This window comes from Aricia agestis, chromosome 6 (genome assembly GCF_905147365.1).
Source record: "Aricia agestis chromosome 6, ilAriAges1.1, whole genome shotgun sequence".
Classification (NCBI taxonomy): domain Eukaryota; kingdom Metazoa; phylum Arthropoda; class Insecta; order Lepidoptera; family Lycaenidae; genus Aricia; species Aricia agestis.
The window spans coordinates 19,578,729-19,595,623 of NC_056411.1; the positions used below are offsets into that span (position 1 = coordinate 19,578,729).

Here is a 16,895-nt window from a genome sequence, read left to right on the forward strand (position 1 = left end):
AAGTACATACTCGAACCTTCTAGAAAGGTCTAATGTTTGTTTACGTGTTTACCCTTTATTTGTTAGCGTGTTTGAATTTAGACCTTATGACTGAGTACATAAGGTCTAAATTAAATTCAACTTACTGCACTTATCGCAAGGACGGCAGTTTTATTGTGGTACATGCCCGAGCCTCCGAGAAATTTCCCACGGTTGTTTACTTGTTTACGTGAATCGGGAAATTTCTGGAATTCGTCTCGCCATATAAAAAGAGCCGCAGGCAGGCCCGGCGAGTTAGTTCAATCTGAGCGATCGACGCGACATCAAGTGATCAATAGTGAGTGAACCAGTGAAACCTGCGACTTGGCTACGACCTAGGACAGTGATAGTGCTTAGTGATTGGACCTAGTGATTAGTGTTTGGACTTAGTGCTAAGTGTTGTGGCTTAGTGTTTAGTGCAGTGTTAATAAAGTCTTCAAGAGAGTCACCAGGTCTTTCTCTCCAAATCCTCGAACCCTAGCACGTAACAACTGGTGTCAGAAGTGCGATTTGGAGATGCCATTGACTCCGAGAGAGGACTTCAAGGGGAGTGTCAGGACAAGGGCGCAGCGAGCTGCTGCCATTGACTCCGAGAGGGGAGTTGCGGAGGCCACACCCACTGGGGACCAAGCTCCGCCCACTGAGGGACAGGTCCCACTCACTGGCCCCGCCCACCTGGCTCCGCCCACTGACCACGCCCACCAGGCTCCGCCCACTTTGGGCGAAGCCACGCCCACTGGCTCCGCCCACCGGGACACGCCCACTGGCCACGCCCCTCAGGCTCCGCCCACTTTGGGCGTGGCCACGCCCACTGGCTCCGCCCACCAGGCCCCGCCTACTCAGGCCACGCCCACTGGCGCCGCCCACTGGGCCCCGCCTGCTCAGGCCCCGTCGACTAGTTCCATCTATCCTGCTACGCCCGTAGTTTCTACGGCCCCTCAAATGGCCCTTCAATTGGAAAGCATAATTGAATTAATTCAGGCTTTGCAGGAGTCTCAAAAAGCTGAAAGTCAGGCGTTGAAAGATTCTCAAAGGGCAATGATGGAGGCCCAAGACCGCAAGCTCGGCGCTTTGCAAGAGTCACAAGACCGCAAGCTCGGCGCTTTACAAGATTCTCAAAGAGCTGAAATTCACGCTTTGCAAGAGTCACAAGACCGCAAGCTCGGCGCTTTGCAAGAGTCACAAGAGCAACAAAAGGACCTCCAAGAGAAAGCGCTTTTAGCTATAAAGGATGTCAGTGACACGGTGACTAAGCTTCGTAAAGATGTCGACGTAATGAAAGAACGAGTTACTGGGTTAGAGACGGTTGTGGAAAATTTGAAAACCGGATTCACAGAACTACAGAAGAGAGTAGTGCGCCTAGAAACTACGGGAGTACTGGTGTCTAGTGGAGTCACTGGTGTGGCGCAAGGACCAAGAGTAAAGGTGCCACCGTACGACGGCACTACTTCTTGGAACGCTTATCGTCGGCAATTTCAGACTGTTGCTACCGCAAACGGATGGACGGAGGAGCAATGCTTGACCGCTCTCACTGTTGCACTCAGAGGGCAAGCTGTGTCGGTTCTGGAGGCACTGCCACATACGGGAAATGGTTTCCAAGACCTGATGGAGGCACTGGAATCCAGATACGGGGAGCGACACCTGGAGCACGTGTTCCGTGCCCAACTGCGTGACAGAGTCCAACGTTCAGGAGAAGGACTTCAACAATGGGCGTTGGAAATTGAAAAACTCGTCAGGAAGGCATATCCAGGAGCCGACACCAAGATGGTCGACACAAATATTGTTCAAGGATTTGTCGACGGAATCAAAGACTTGGAGGTCAGGGCTGCAGTAAGACTTGGTCACCATACCTCGCTAAAGGAAGCATTAGCGCATGCTTTGGAAGTCGAGGCTGTGCGCCATGACATACGGCAGACCCATAAGATCCACAAGGTCTCTGAAGAAGTCAAGGAAGTTAAGGCTTCCACGAGGAAAAGATTTGAAGCCATGTGCTATAAGTGTGGTGAGAGGGGCCATCTTCAGCTAAACTGTCCGCAGAAGAAGACCCAGATGGCAAGGATAAAAAGGATCGAGGAACAAATGGAGGAGTTGAAGAAGCAAGCGGTTTCGTCCCCTACCCGGAATCATGGGGAACGAATAGAATCCAGAACTAAGGGGCGAGTACTGGATGACGCGGAGAAAGCCCCGGTAACTGTTACCTCCCAGGCACGGAGCGGAACAAAGAGAACAAGTAATTTGGGGCACATGGAGAATGAAGCTATGAGAAAGGCTCAAGAAAGAGATGACGACCTTCGGCACATCATCACATGGAAGAAACGGGGTGACATAAAACCAATCTGGAGTGAGGTTGCACCCACTGGCGCTGTCACTAAGGCGTACTGGGAGCAATGGGACAGTCTGATACTTCAGGACGGACTACTCTACCGGAAATGGCAGAAGGCTAACGGCAGAGAGTTCTATTTTCAGATAATTGTCCCAAGGGCAAGAGTACCAGATGTTCTCCGCGAGATACATGAGGGCGTATCAGGGAGTCATCTAGGCGTCAAGAGGATGCTAAGGAAAGTGCGAGAACGATTCTTCTGGTTGCATTGGAGAGATGATGTGCAGGATTGGTGCCACAGATGTATTACTTGCGCTGCTGTAAAGGGACCACAGACCAGGAGTAGTCGTAGGAACAGCGTGGCGCGTTACCATGGCAGTAACAATGATGCTCGGGACGAGCATCTCTAAGAGGGGAGTAGTGTTACGGTACATGGTATACGGACACGTGGTGCGCAAGTACATACTCGAACCTTCTAGAAAGGTCTAATGTTTGTTTACGTGTTTACCCTTTATTTGTTAGCGTGTTTGAATTTAGACCTTATGACTGAGTACATAAGGTCTAAATTAAATTCAACTTACTGCACTTATCGCAAGGACGGCAGTTTTATTGTGGTACATGCCCGAGCCTCCGAGAAATTTCCCACGGTTGTTTACTTGTTTACGTGAATCGGGAAATTTCTGGAATTCGTCTCGCCATATAAAAAGAGCCGCAGGCAGGCCCGGCGAGTTAGTTCAATCTGAGCGATCGACGCGACATCAAGTGATCAATAGTGAGTGAACCAGTGAAACCTGCGACTTGGCTACGACCTAGGACAGTGATAGTGCTTAGTGATTGGACCTAGTGATTAGTGTTTGGACTTAGTGCTAAGTGTTGTGGCTTAGTGTTTAGTGCAGTGTTAATAAAGTCTTCAAGAGAGTCACCAGGTCTTTCTCTCCAAATCCTCGAACCCTAGCACGTAACATTATTATTATGATGATGATGATAATTGTACTTTTTTACCAATAATTATTATTACTTATAAATAATTACACATATAACTGTGTGCCTGTGTAATTATTTATAAGTAGGGTCTGGCCTGACAAAATGGTTAATGGGTCCATAGAATATCAGGGGCTGTGGAACCCACAGTCATGAACCTGAGTGGATTCCATTTCGACGGTTTGACCATTACACTGCCTACCCATTTCTCTTTGAATGCGCCTTATATGCCTCGATATTTGCGTAGGGAATTACTTTGGGATACTTATTTTCGCAAAATCAATAAAGTTTCATATTACTTATTGTTTTTTTTCTGTTTATTTGTTTTGTGAATTTGTTGTTTTTTATATATATTTTTTTTTACCCTGGTATATAATCATAGTATTTATCTGTATTTGTATTGTTTTAAATCTTGATTGTACTACAATGTATTGTGTCGTGCTTTTCATGTAGGTACTTTATGTAATGTTCAAATTCTTGCTGAATAAACGTTTATTTATTTACTTATTAAAATATTATATAATTATAGTAAACAAAGAAAACACTTAAACATATCCAGCCAGTCGCCAATATACCCGGCCCCAGTGGAACACGAGCTCTTCGTGGCGGCTTCGTTTCGCCGCGACGAGCACCGCGTCCCTTTCGTAGGCCCCACAGTACTTGCTCGCTCGGTCCTCTTCAGGAGACGAAATATGCATAGAATCTGATACTTGGTATGATCGCGGAACAGGCTGTGAGTCTTTTCAGTGCGGGTTGGAGCTACACCAGCAGGGAGATGGTCCTCATCACGGGCCACTCCACCAGCAGCGTCAGGGGCAGCGCCAGCACGTACGAGAAGAACACCGTCGCGCATATCTCCATCGCCTTAAATGAAATTCAAATCAATTAAAAAAATATTGACGCTTTAGAATTAGTTTGTACGACCTCTGTGGCTCAGTTGGTGGGCTGTTGGTAGCTCAAGCCGGGGGTCACGGGTTCGAATCCCGCCGATAGAACAAACAGTTTTCAAAGTTCCTGGGTCATGGCGTATTAAATATGTGTATCATATATTATAAGTAATAAAAATCTTAAATATGTATATTATAAAAGTATTAAATATATTTCCGTTGTCTGGTACCCGTAACACAAGTCCTTCAGGTACTTACCACGGGGCCAGACTAACGTGGTGTGAAACGTCCATAGATATTATTATTATTATAGTTACTTAGGCGGTCTACAACAGTACCGCAAGCACTGATACAGTATATTTTTAGAGAAATTGGCCCTTTAACCAAGTCATTTTCTTTATAGAGTCGCAGATAAAAATGTCTGAAATTGACATAACTTTTAAGTCTTAAGTTTTCGATAGTACAAAGTAGTCGTTCGATTCGTGTAGTGACAATTCCATAGAAGAAAACGTCTTGGTTGAAGGGCCAGATTTATAAGTAGATGGCGGACCTACATATCGGGTATGGGCTATGGCGAACCCAGCAGTCAGCTGTCTGACCTGATATAACCCATCCAAGATACATAGATAATTAGATATGCCAATAAATCAATTTCATTGATGGTAATAAGCGTTGCCAGACGTCCCGATTTCGGCGGGACGTCCCGATTTTTTCATCAAAATTAAATGTCCCGCGCGGGACAGGCTCAGTCCCGCTTTTCGGGGAAAATCCGAACGTACGTGCAGCGTGCTGACTGCTGAGAAAGAAAGGTGCGTAATGAAGATAAGAGTATGGGAGGTAGAGGGGTGGATTTTCTTTGGCTACTTTAGCTACCTATTGTCACGTAAACGTTATTTTAACGCAAATAAAAAGAGAAACATTAAAACACTTTTGATTTTATACCTTTTTACTTTGTCCCGCTTTTGACTGAAGAATCTCGCTTTTTCACTCAAAATGTTCCAAAGTCCCGACTTGGCACAAAAAAAATCTGGCAACGCTGATGGTAATAGACTTTCTAAGGCCTTTCCCTTCTTTTCAGCTTCGTAGTCAATTTAAGAATTCAGTGCGATTGTCAAGTGCTTACCGACTTTCGTATGCTGAACTCCATGAGACTGCGCCGGTTGGCGACTAGGGTCTTGTTGACGCACCAGTGAAGCACCAGCACGCTCAGGTTGAGGCTGGCCAGCAGGTGCCAGCCGCGCCACGCCAGCAACCGAGACACCATACCTAAACACGCATTGACATATTGTAGCATTGCAATTTATACAACCGTATTCATAATGCACCGAAATACTACTCATATAAATATGGAGAGAGAGGAGAATTCGCAAAAATGTGTGGATATACGCCTACCTACAAACAACCTGCGGTATACCTATTGGAAATGTGATTAAATCATTATATTTTAGGCACTTATGATTTTTTTTCGCAGACCTCTTTTAGCTTCTTAACTAAGAATAGGCATGATGACTATTTTTTTTCTTATCGGTAATTAAAAGACACTTAAAAAATAGAAACATCGTTGAAAGAATGACTCTGATAGCTTAAAAATTCACCAAGATATGACAATTCAAATACCTCATAAAAAAGACCTGCCCGAAACGCTCCATACAAAGTGCTACGAAAGTATGACGTCAGTCTTTCGTAGTTTGTACGCATCGGGAGACAACTTTGTTCGACAGGTATATTAAATATTGCGTTTATGAAAGTGGTTTCATAACAAAAGTTGCTTTTAATTGCAGAAGTTATCGAATTGTATACAAATATTAAGAAATTTAATTGAAAAAAAATTCGACTTGAATATCCAACTTTGAAGGCGCATAACAAAAAAAAATACAAATGCTACGACACAAAGGTCTCAATTTTTGGTTTTTCGCCAATTAATTTTATTCTATGACGAAATTAAAGCTTATTAAATTCTCTATGAATTAGATTATATACAGTTTTTCCAAATTCTCTATTACACGCTCAGGAAAAGTGAAAATTAAAAAAGTTTTTTAGGGGGGCTCCCATACAACAAACGTGATTTTTCAAACATTTTTTGCTCGGTATCAATGATGACAACAGGTAGGCACTTGAAATTTTCACAAAAACCTTAATTAGATATGTACTTTAATAATTATGAATAATATTTAAATAAAATAAAAAATTAAGGGGGGCTCCCATACAAAAAAGTAATTTTTTGGCCTATTTTTGCTATTGATACGGAACCATTCGTGCGCGAGTCCGACTCGCACTTGGCCGATTATTTTTCCACCCTCACTCTGGAAAAGTGAGCTCATTCCCGATTATTCATGATGTTTTTTATACATATAACTAAGCTGGCAAACAAGAGTATGGTATACCATGTAAAATGGTTACCATAATGCCTATGCGACGTCTGCAGCACCAGGGGCGCTACAGATGCCTTGCCGCTTTAAGGGGTGTGTTGAGGGAATGGGTGAGGGGATGAGGGATGTAGGGTTCGGTGAGTGAGACCCTTTCACTCACCAAACGAAGCATAAACGAAAGAGTATAATTCGTATGTATAGGCTTATCACTCAAAAATCTGTCATTTTTCCTAGTGTGTGTATTGTAGTGTGTGTAATGTTTTATTTGTTAAAAAAATGTATGATAAAAGCATAATTTCAAAATAATATTAGCTCGATGCACTCCTTCACCATATAAACTATAACCGTGCAAAATTTTATTCACCTACGTTTCCCCATTCTTCATCAAAAGGGATACAAAGTTTTTGGCTCACGTATTAATAATATATATTATATAGATTCTTCTCCTTTTATTTGAAGGGTTGTTGAAAATTAAGGAAGGTGTACGTTAAACACTTACTTAATAAATAATACGCCTATGAACTTATTTTTGTTACAAGATCGCGTGTTGTTAAAATTTAATTCCAAGTTTAATCTACTTACTCTCAGCGTTGATGATGATGCCTAGTATAAGGACACAAGACAGGAAGGCGTAGACGGGCCGCTCTATGTACGCGTTGGTGGTGAGCACCGAGGACCGGCCGAAGTGGACGGCGTCGGCCACCGCCCACGCCACCACTAGCGGCAGCATCACGTGATATAACCACGTGAACACCTGTATATAATTATAGTAAGAAGTAACTTATATCGTTGGGATAAAGACCCTGCCCTGCCAGAGGTAAATTACCTCTGAATTTCGAAGTAAATTACCTACGAATAATAAAAACAAATTACGTAAAATATATACTTAAACAAATATAATAAAAATGAGCAAATTGGCAGTCTACAGCTGAAGCAGCATATTATGCCAGGCGAATCGATTTATTAAAAATCAAAAGAATAGATATGGTAAAAGGATAGTTTTAGAAAATATTGAGCCAATTCGTTGTTTTCATGGTTACCTATAATAGCTAAGCGTTGATAAATACTTTTGTAAAGTTCCTAGATACTTAACTTAGCATCCATCATAATATTATTATGACTTTTACCAGTTTCTTAACTTACTAAGCCTAAAGTAAATAACAAATTCAATGTAAGAGCTATGTAACGACCAAACCAAACGTTGAACAACTTTTCTAAACAAAATAGATGTACACATACCCTATTATTGTTGAGGTTGATGTTATGTTTTCTGAGGTGATTGTAGACGTGCGCCAGGATGAGTCCCATCAGACAGGCGGGCAGGCTGCCCCACGGGGTCTGGTAGTAGTCGCGGAACGACGCTGAATTGGTGAAGGTCACGCGATTGTTCCTGGAATTATTAAACACTAGCTGATGACGCCTGCGAGTCCGTTGCGCCAAAATTCGTTTGTCGCCCGAGAATCGTACACTCTTCTGCAACAAAAACTATTTTCTTTCCCGGGACTCCTAGTATCTACATACCCAAATTTCATCAAAATCGGCTATTCGGCTTATCGGTTTAAGCGTGAGGAGGTAACAGACAGAGAGACACACTTTCGTATTTATAATATTAGTATGGAAGTTGTTGACGGAGAATGTAGGAGACAAGAATAAAAAAACCGGTCAAGTGCGAGTTGGACTCGCCCATGAAGGGTTCCGCAGCAGCAATAAGGTTTATTTCTATGGAATTAAAAGGTTTTCGAATTATTTTTTATATTTCAGTTGATTTAATGAAAGTTAAATTAAGGTTTAGGTACTATTTATGACGTATAAAAAAACTACTAGCTAGATCTCGTTCAAACCAATTTTCGTTGATAGTTTTTATAGTAATGTATATCATAATTTTTTTTTAGAATTATCATGCCTCTACTTATACCACTTTGGGAGAGTCTCTCTTGCAAACTGTTCAGGTTAGAAAAAAATTATATTAGAAACCTCAATATTATGATTTTTGGAGACCTAACCTAAAATATCCTACCTAATCTATAGATACACGTATAGATTATATGAATTTTTTTTTGTTTCAGTTGTACCTACCTACCCCTAAAGTTTTTAATAATTTTTCCATTTTTAACCGACTTCCAAAAAACGAGGAGGTTATTGTATCAAAATCTTAATGCGGTTCACAGACTACATCTACTTACCAAGTTTCAATAGTATAGCTCTTATAGTTTCGGAGAAAAGTGGCTGTGACATACGGACGGACAGACAGACAGACAGACAGACATGACGAATCTATAAGGGTTCCGTTTTTTGCCATTTGGCTACGGAACCCTAAAAATGATACCTACTTTTGCAGAATACATACATAACAAATTTTGAAAATATTAAAATGCAAAATGACGCTAAACTAGTAGCAACTGAGATGTCTGACAGATGATTTGTGGCAGTACCCACAATTAGCCTAACATTCCTGCATCGCGCTATCGAAGTTTTCTGAGCGCGTCAGTATTAGGGAATGCAATCTCGTTCTCGCGAGATCTCGGCCTTTTTTAGCGAGATTGATCTCGGACGAAAAACAGGCGAGATCTCGCGAGTTTGACGAGATTTCACTTGAGCATAAAACGTCTATTCGAAGCGCGGACTGACACGGACGGAGTTGCGATCACGGAGTAAAAACAAAGAGGAGCTGACCTAAGCAACTGTGCACTGTGATTTTCAACTAGGTCCTGAATTTTGACGTCTCGTTGTTTTGTTAGTTACAAAAGAACTGTTTTATTACTAAAAGATTTGTGTTTGATAGTGTGCGCTTTTATAATTCTGGACGTCACGTTATCGTGGACGCCGTCTGTCACGATAAAACGTTGGGTACGTTCAATGCCCTTTTGATTTTACGCACCGCGGACGTTTTGTGCGGTTCAGAAGTGTATATTATGTCGTGATGTCCTCTAACGTGCACGTTTAAAAGTTATCGTCGACGGAAATTTAAAAACGTCTTCATAATATATTTCCATACATTGTACTTCCCTATGTTACCGTTTTACCGCGGACGTCCACGATATTACCGCCACGTCCAAAATTATAAAAGCGCACATTAGAAGAGAAGACTGGTTGTTTCTTACATTTGTTATTTGATCGATATTAGATACTCGTACGTACTTATGTCAAACTTTACTACTTAAAAATTATTTAAAACAAATACGTCAAACAATGTTTGATGCATAAAATTATATTGAAAAAAATCGTGAAAATTAATGATAATCTTATAATTAGAGATGTTCCGATCATGACTTTGGCCAACTAGCCGACTAGCCGATTAGTCGGTTGCAAAGAAGCCGACTAATCGGCCGACTAGTCGGCCAACCGACCATGGTTTCAGATGTTTTCGTAACGCTTTGTTTACTGCTGATTCGCGGGTAAATCGCATACACAGCCTGCGAACGTGTCGGATCGTGTTTTGGTTATATTGACGTCATGATATAAAGCGGTAAAGCTATGCAATAGCTTTACCACGGCAGTCTCCGAGTGCCACACGTATTTTTTTATTATAATGTTTAGAATGAAGAAGATATTATTATGTTGTTATTTAAAAATGTCACAGATATTTATTTACAAGCAAGTAATTTCAAGAACAATTCACTTAATTTCAAAATAATCAAGGTTTTTCTTAAATGTAATATAAATAATAGTAAAATAATAAAAAGCCTGATAGTCGGCGCTTTTTGCCGACTATTCGCCGACTAGTCGTCGCCGACTACAAAAGTGGCCGGATAGTCGGCTTTACCGACTAGTCGGCGACTAGTCGGCACATCTCTACTTATAATACTTATAATATATATTACTTTTTTAGGGTTCCGTACCTCAAAAGGAAAAAACGGAACCCTTATAGGATCACTTTGTTGTCCGTCTGTCCGTCCGTCCGTCTGTCAAGACCCTTTTTCTCAGGAACGCGTGGAGGTATGAAGCTGAAATTTATATCAATTACTCAGGTCTACTGTCCCTTGAAGCTGTGAAAAAATCAAACTTCTAAGCCAACGCAATCAAAAGATACAGCCGTTTATGCCGCAAATTTTCGACACTTGCAAGGGAATCAAAACCTACAGGGTGCTTCCCGTGAACTCAGAATCTTGAAATTTGGTACGAAGCAACGTCTTATAGCATAGATAAAGGAAAAATTACGAAAACCATAAATTTTTAGTTACATCACATAATATATTTTTTTTTAATAATTTTAAACTTACTACCCATTTCCTCATAAACGCGTAGAGGTATTAAATTGAAATTCATACCAAATACTCAGGTCTATAATACCTTTAAGCTGTAACAAAATCAAACTTCTATGTCAACGCAATCAAAAGAAACAGCAATTTAAGCTGCATATTTTGAAACTCGCAAGTACTCGCAAGGGAATCAAAACCTAAAGGGTACTTCCAGTCGACCTAGAATCTTGAAATTTGGCATGAAGCAACGTTTTATAGCACACATAAAGGAAAAATTCCGAAAACCTTAAATTTTTAGTTACATTACAAAATATATATTTTTTAATAAATATAAACTTATTACTTTTTTCCTCATGAACGCGTAGAGCTATCAAGTTGAAATTCATATCAAATACTTAGATCTAATTGCCTTTAACCCGTGAAAAAAAAAAAATTCTAAGTCAACGCAAAAACGCAAAACGCAAAAGTACAACCATTGATACCGCATATTTTGAAACTCGCAACTACACGCAAGGGAATTAAAACCTAAAGACCACTTCCCGTTGACATAGAATCTCGAAATTTGGTAAGAAGCAATAGCTTACAGCACAGGTAACAGAAAAATTCCGAAAAGCTTAAAATTTTAAGTAGTTATACCACCAAAAAAATTGTGATTGTAAACATAATTGTAGTTACAGCAATGACCGCGAGTTATTATACTACGAGTATGTATGGGGAGGGCAACATTTTTCAAACGGCAAAGACGACCTCACTCATCGTCATTCAATCCCGATGTTTTGGTGAATGTAGCTGTATAATCTAAATGCGTCCTAACTGCTTAAAGTGTTATACTTATAATTAAATTCAATGACATATGTGTTAATATAAAATAAAGGATTACTTAAACGATAAAGAGATCTTTGTCTTAAATTTATGCTCCTCCATCTTTCCCCATTGTAATGTTATGAATTTCATTTTGCAATAAAAATACCATAGTTATGACTCGATTGTCGTAATGAACGAACTTTGTAAACCTTGCAGGTTTGTACGGAACCCTCGGTGCGCGAGTCCGACTCGCACTTGGCCGGTTTTTTTGTAATTTATTCAATTATTGTGATTATTTGCAAAAAAACCCACCAAACTGCTAATCTCGCGAGATGTCGAAATTGGCGAGATCTCGCGGTATTGTATTCATAAACTCGCGGGATCTCGCTTGAGCCCCAATCTCGCGAGATTTGCATTCCCTAGTCAGTATATATATGACAGCTGAATTGTATCACGTGGGCTTCGGCCTGACCGGGCATACCACCTCGCTCGGTCGGAAGATCTTCCTTTGTGGCGGCCACGCATATTCCCACATTGGTGACCCTCGACAGAACACGCCTCCTTCATCATCATCACTCCCCCGCCCCTCCGCACCGCGCCAGCCAGCATCGCCTCATCGGGTACCTCTTCCACTAGCCGCAATGTACCGCGGCCTGGGCGACCCCGCATCAGCATCATCAGACTTTCTCACTACACCGACCGGTCAGCAAGCAGAGCACATCTCTCCTGGTCAGCACGTAGCATCGGCCCCGCACGGCAGCTATCCGACTCACTGGATCCCGTGCAGCAGCTTACAGTTCCGACTCACTGGGACTCACTGCAACAGTTCCGACTCGCTGGAACTCACTGGCACTAGTGCCTCAAGCGACAAGACTTCAATATTCGAGCTCCGGTCTTCGGGGGGGAGTGATGTGGCGGTACCCACAATTCGCCAAACATTCCTGCATCGCGCTATCGAAGTTTTCTGAGCGCGTCAGTATATATAATTATGACAGCTGAATTGTATCACGTGGGCTTCGGCCTGACCGGGCATACCACCTCGCTCGGTCGGAAGATCTTCCTTTATGGCGGCCACGCATATTCCCACAGATTTATAAAAAATTTCACAGTATATCACTTAAATACTTATTATACTTTCACGCATGAAGTGGATAAAATCGGCGCTACTTACTTTGGCAAAATTATTGCGAGGAACGACTCCCACTGATTATAGTAGATAAGTATTCCGTTTACGAGACATGCTAGAAGGCACATGGCACTCAACGTAGGCACCGGTCGCCATGTAATCTTCGACAGGGTAATCAAGATGAGAGATGCTACGATGTGCAATTGAAAATCCACAGCCAGAAACCTAGAACAAAGACATTCAAACAATTTTTTAGCTGTCTAGAAATAAGGGAATACTTTCCTGAAGATAAGTTGATTCTAGTTTACGAAAAAAGTAAAAAAAAAACTAAGCTAAAGAATAAGAAACTCAAATAATGTACTGACCAGGTTTGAACCAAGCAGTGGTTGTCGTTGTCGACGAGGTTGTGCAGGAACAGCGCGTGCCAGAGGAACTTGCGGCGGCAGACGTCGCTCTCCTGCAGCACCAGGTTCGGCCACAGCGGCCCGTCGCCGGTGTAGCGCCACCACGTCGCCGCGAACCCCACCACCACAAGATGAACTGGTAGTATTCTGCCAATGTCAGACAAAGTTTATCCTACCAAAAACTTTTTCATGTACTTACAAATGTTGCCAAGATGAGAACATTTATAGTTCGTTGTGTCAAAAAGTACTGAGATCTTATGTAGAGCCAAGTTTCTAACCTTACATACTCAGCCCTACATCTAAAAACCTTAATTTTACACTAAAGCGGGGCAAAATATTTCATAATAATATAATGTGTCAGCCGCACGAGAAGAATCTAAAACCTCTACACATTAGTCAAAATCGGTGGCCTGGCCATTTTTCATTAGTTACGGTATATTAAGTTCAAAGCCCTGACGAATAACAAAATGGCCAAGCCACCGATTTTGACTAATGTGTAGAGTTGTTGATGACGAAAATTGAAGATGAAAGTGCACAGTGTGGACATAGCTAATAAGCTAATTTTGAAAAACAAAATCCTCACCTCGCCATTCTGCGCAGTGTGTTTTTAGGGAGACTTCCGTAACTCAGGTCCTTATTTTTGGATAGAATACTGTAGGCCATGAAGAACGTTGACAGCACAACGAACGTCTGAACTATTGGAGCGCCGTTTTTGGCAAATATCATTGAGGGTTGATATTCCAGCTGAAAATAGATTTTAATTTAGACAAGTATATATACGGTATACTGAGTCTAAGTCCTTAGTTTTGTTTCTACCTTTTCAATATAATCAGGGTTGGATATAAACATATGGTGAGAGGTTATGAACGCGTGAACGATGATGACTAAAATCATCATGATCATCCTGAAACCAAAAAAATACTGATGTGAAACAACTCATCACAACACTCCACCTATTCCACGAGAATCTTGGGTATTAAGATTAAAGAGACTTAAGTAATCGCAGAATATTACCTCAATCCTTGTATAGGTGCTAGCTTCATTCGCTGAGAGCTCACGACTTCACGCGCAAAAGTTATTTCCTGCCAGTTTGACCGTATGGACCACGCCAATAGCAACTCTGAAGAAAATATTCAAAATGTAATTCAAGAGTCTAGAAGAGAGGCAATTTGCTACACAAATTGAATATAAGATGACTCACTATTTTCCCCCTCCGTAACAACATCATACAGAGTTCCAAGCATATTCAGTGCTAAAAGAAGTAGAAAGACCCAGATGAATACTTTATCGTTGTACGTGGTTCCCGCTGCAGTTTTGCCTCTGTCGCAGTGGTGAGACTGGAGAGAGATCTCCATTCCCAGGTCCTTCTCATACTCTCTCACGCAGCTGAGGAAGCGTTGAGTGGCGTTGGAGCTGGTGGAGGAGCAGCGGCTGCTGACGCAGTAGCTGCGATGCAGTAGCGTGCGGTTGAAGTGGTGTGGATTGGATGAGTAATTCTGGAAAAATGTTAATAATCCTTAGCCAGACAGTTCACAAGTAGAGACTGCAGTCAGAGGTCAAATGGCAGTAGCGGTAGGACGGTGCCTGCCGGTCCGCAGTCAGACGGAACGTGCCCACACAGTACAGAGCTCCGGGCCGGGAGAGACAGCGGTCATAGTCATCGATCTGATACAGCTCCGGCAGCTTAGAACTTGTATTATGTATAATTACCTCGATCATGCGGTAATAGCGGTAGGACGGCGCCTGCCGGTCCGCAGTCAGACGGAACGTGCCCACACAGTACAGAGCTCCGGGCCGGGAGACACAGCGGTCATAGTCATCGATCTGATACAGCTCCGGCAGCTTAGAACTTGTATTATGTATAATTACCTCGATCATGCGGTAATAGCGGTAGGACGACGCCTGCCGGTCCGCAGTCAGACGGAACGTGCCCACACAGTACAGAGCTCCGGGCCGGGAGAGACAGCGGTCATAGTCATCGATCTGATACAGCTCCGGCAGCTTAGAACTTGTATTATGTATAATTACCTCGATCATGCGGTAATAGCGGTAGGACGGCGCCTGCCGGTCCGCAGTCAGACGGAACGTGCCCACACAGTACAGAGCTCCGGGCCGGGAGAGACAGCGGTCATAGTCATCGATCTGATACAGCTCCGGCAGCTTAGAACTTGTATTATGTATAATTACCTCGATCATGCGGTAGTAGCGGTAGGACGGCGCCTGCCGGTCCGCAGTCAGACGGAACGTGCCCACACAGTACAGAGCTCCGGGCCGGGAGAGACAGCGGTCATAGTCATCGATCTGATACAGCTCCGGCAGTTTAGAACTTGTATTATGTATAATTACCTCGATCATGCGGTAGTAGCGGTAGGACGGCGCCTGCCGGTCCGCAGTCAGACGGAACGTGCCCACACAGTACAGAGCTCCGGGCCGGGAGAGACAGCGGTCATAGTCATCGATCTGATACAGCTCCGGCAGTTTAGAACTTGTATTATGTATAATTACCTCGATCATGCGGTAGTAGCGGTAGGACGGCGCCTGCCGGCCCGCAGTCAGACGGAACGTGCCCACACAGTACAGAGCTCCGGGCCGGTCATAGTCATCGATCTGATACAGCTCCGGCAGTTTAGAACTTGTATTATGTATAATTACCTCGATCATGCGGTAATAGCGGTAGGACGGTGCCTGCCGGTCCGCAGTCAGACGGAACGTGCCCACACAGTACAGAGCTCCGGGCCGGTCATAGTCATCGATCTGATACAGCTCCGGCAGTTTAGAACTTGTATTATGTATAATTACCTCGATCATGCGGTAGTAGCGGTAGGACGGCGCCTCCCGGTCCGCAGTCAGACGGAACGTGCCCACACAGTACAGAGCTCCGGGCCGGGAGAGACAGCGGTCATAGTCATCGATCTGATACAGCTCCGGCAGTTTAGAACTTGTATTATGTATAATTACCTCGATCATGCGGTAGTAGCGGTAGGACGGCGCCTGCCGGTCCGCAGTCAGACGGAACGTGCCCACACAGTACAGAGCTCCGGGCCGGGAGAGACAGCGGTCATAGTCATCGATCTGATACAGCTCCGGCAGTTTAGAACTTGTATTATGTATAATTACCTCGATCATGCGGTAGTAGCGGTAGGACGGCGCCTGCCGGTCCGCAGTCAGACGGAACGTGCCCACACAGTACAGAGCTCCGGGCCGGTCATAGTCATCGATCTGATACAGCTCCGGCAGTTTAGAACTTGTATTATGTATAATTACCTCGATCATGCGGTAATAGCGGTAGGACGGTGCCTGCCGGTCCGCAGTCAGACGGAACGTGCCCACACAGTACAGAGCTCCGGGCCGGTCATAGTCATCGATCTGATACAGCTCCGGCAGTTTAGAACTTGTATTATGTATAATTACCTCGATCATGCGGTAGTAGCGGTAGGACGGCGCCTGCCGGCCCGCAGTCAGACGGAACGTGCCCACACAGTACAGAGCTCCGGGCCGGTCATAGTCATCGATCTGATACAGCTCCGGCAGTTTAGAACTTGTATTATGTATAATTACCTCGATCATGCGGTAGTAGCGGTAGGACGGCGCCTCCCGGTCCGCAGTCAGACGGAACGTGCCCACACAGTACAGAGCTCCGGGCCGGGAGATACAGCGGTCATAGTCATCGATCTGATACAGCTCAGGTAGTTTGTAAACATCTCGCTCTGGAAATCAGACCGATGTAATAAATTATAAGGACTAAATGCCGGTTTCAGGTTTTGCGAACAGCTAGTCAACAGGCAAC

At 43.3% G+C, this 16,895-nt stretch overlaps 1 protein-coding gene across 2 annotated transcripts; it reads right to left on the bottom strand.

Moving 5' to 3' along the window:
• Positions 1-3,873: 3,873 nt before the first annotated feature.
• On the bottom strand, positions 3,874-16,682 carry LOC121727670 (O-acyltransferase like protein-like). Of its 2 annotated transcripts, none has more exons than XM_042115635.1 (11): positions 16,667-16,682; positions 14,310-14,604; positions 14,123-14,228; positions 13,925-14,012; positions 13,692-13,852; positions 13,070-13,255; positions 12,750-12,929; positions 7,815-7,965; positions 7,158-7,329; positions 5,330-5,472; positions 3,874-4,183 (listed from the first exon to the last, which is right to left on the bottom strand). In XM_042115635.1, exons 1-11 carry the CDS (start codon positions 16,673-16,675, stop codon positions 4,079-4,081), a joined length of 1,596 nt encoding a protein of 531 aa, XP_041971569.1. In that variant the 5' UTR covers positions 16,676-16,682; the 3' UTR covers positions 3,874-4,078. The 2 variants fall into 2 exon arrangements, with proteins under 2 accessions (XP_041971569.1, XP_041971568.1); XM_042115634.1 differs by lacking the exon at positions 16,667-16,682 and adding an exon at positions 14,819-14,884.
• Positions 16,683-16,895: the final 213 nt, after the last annotated feature.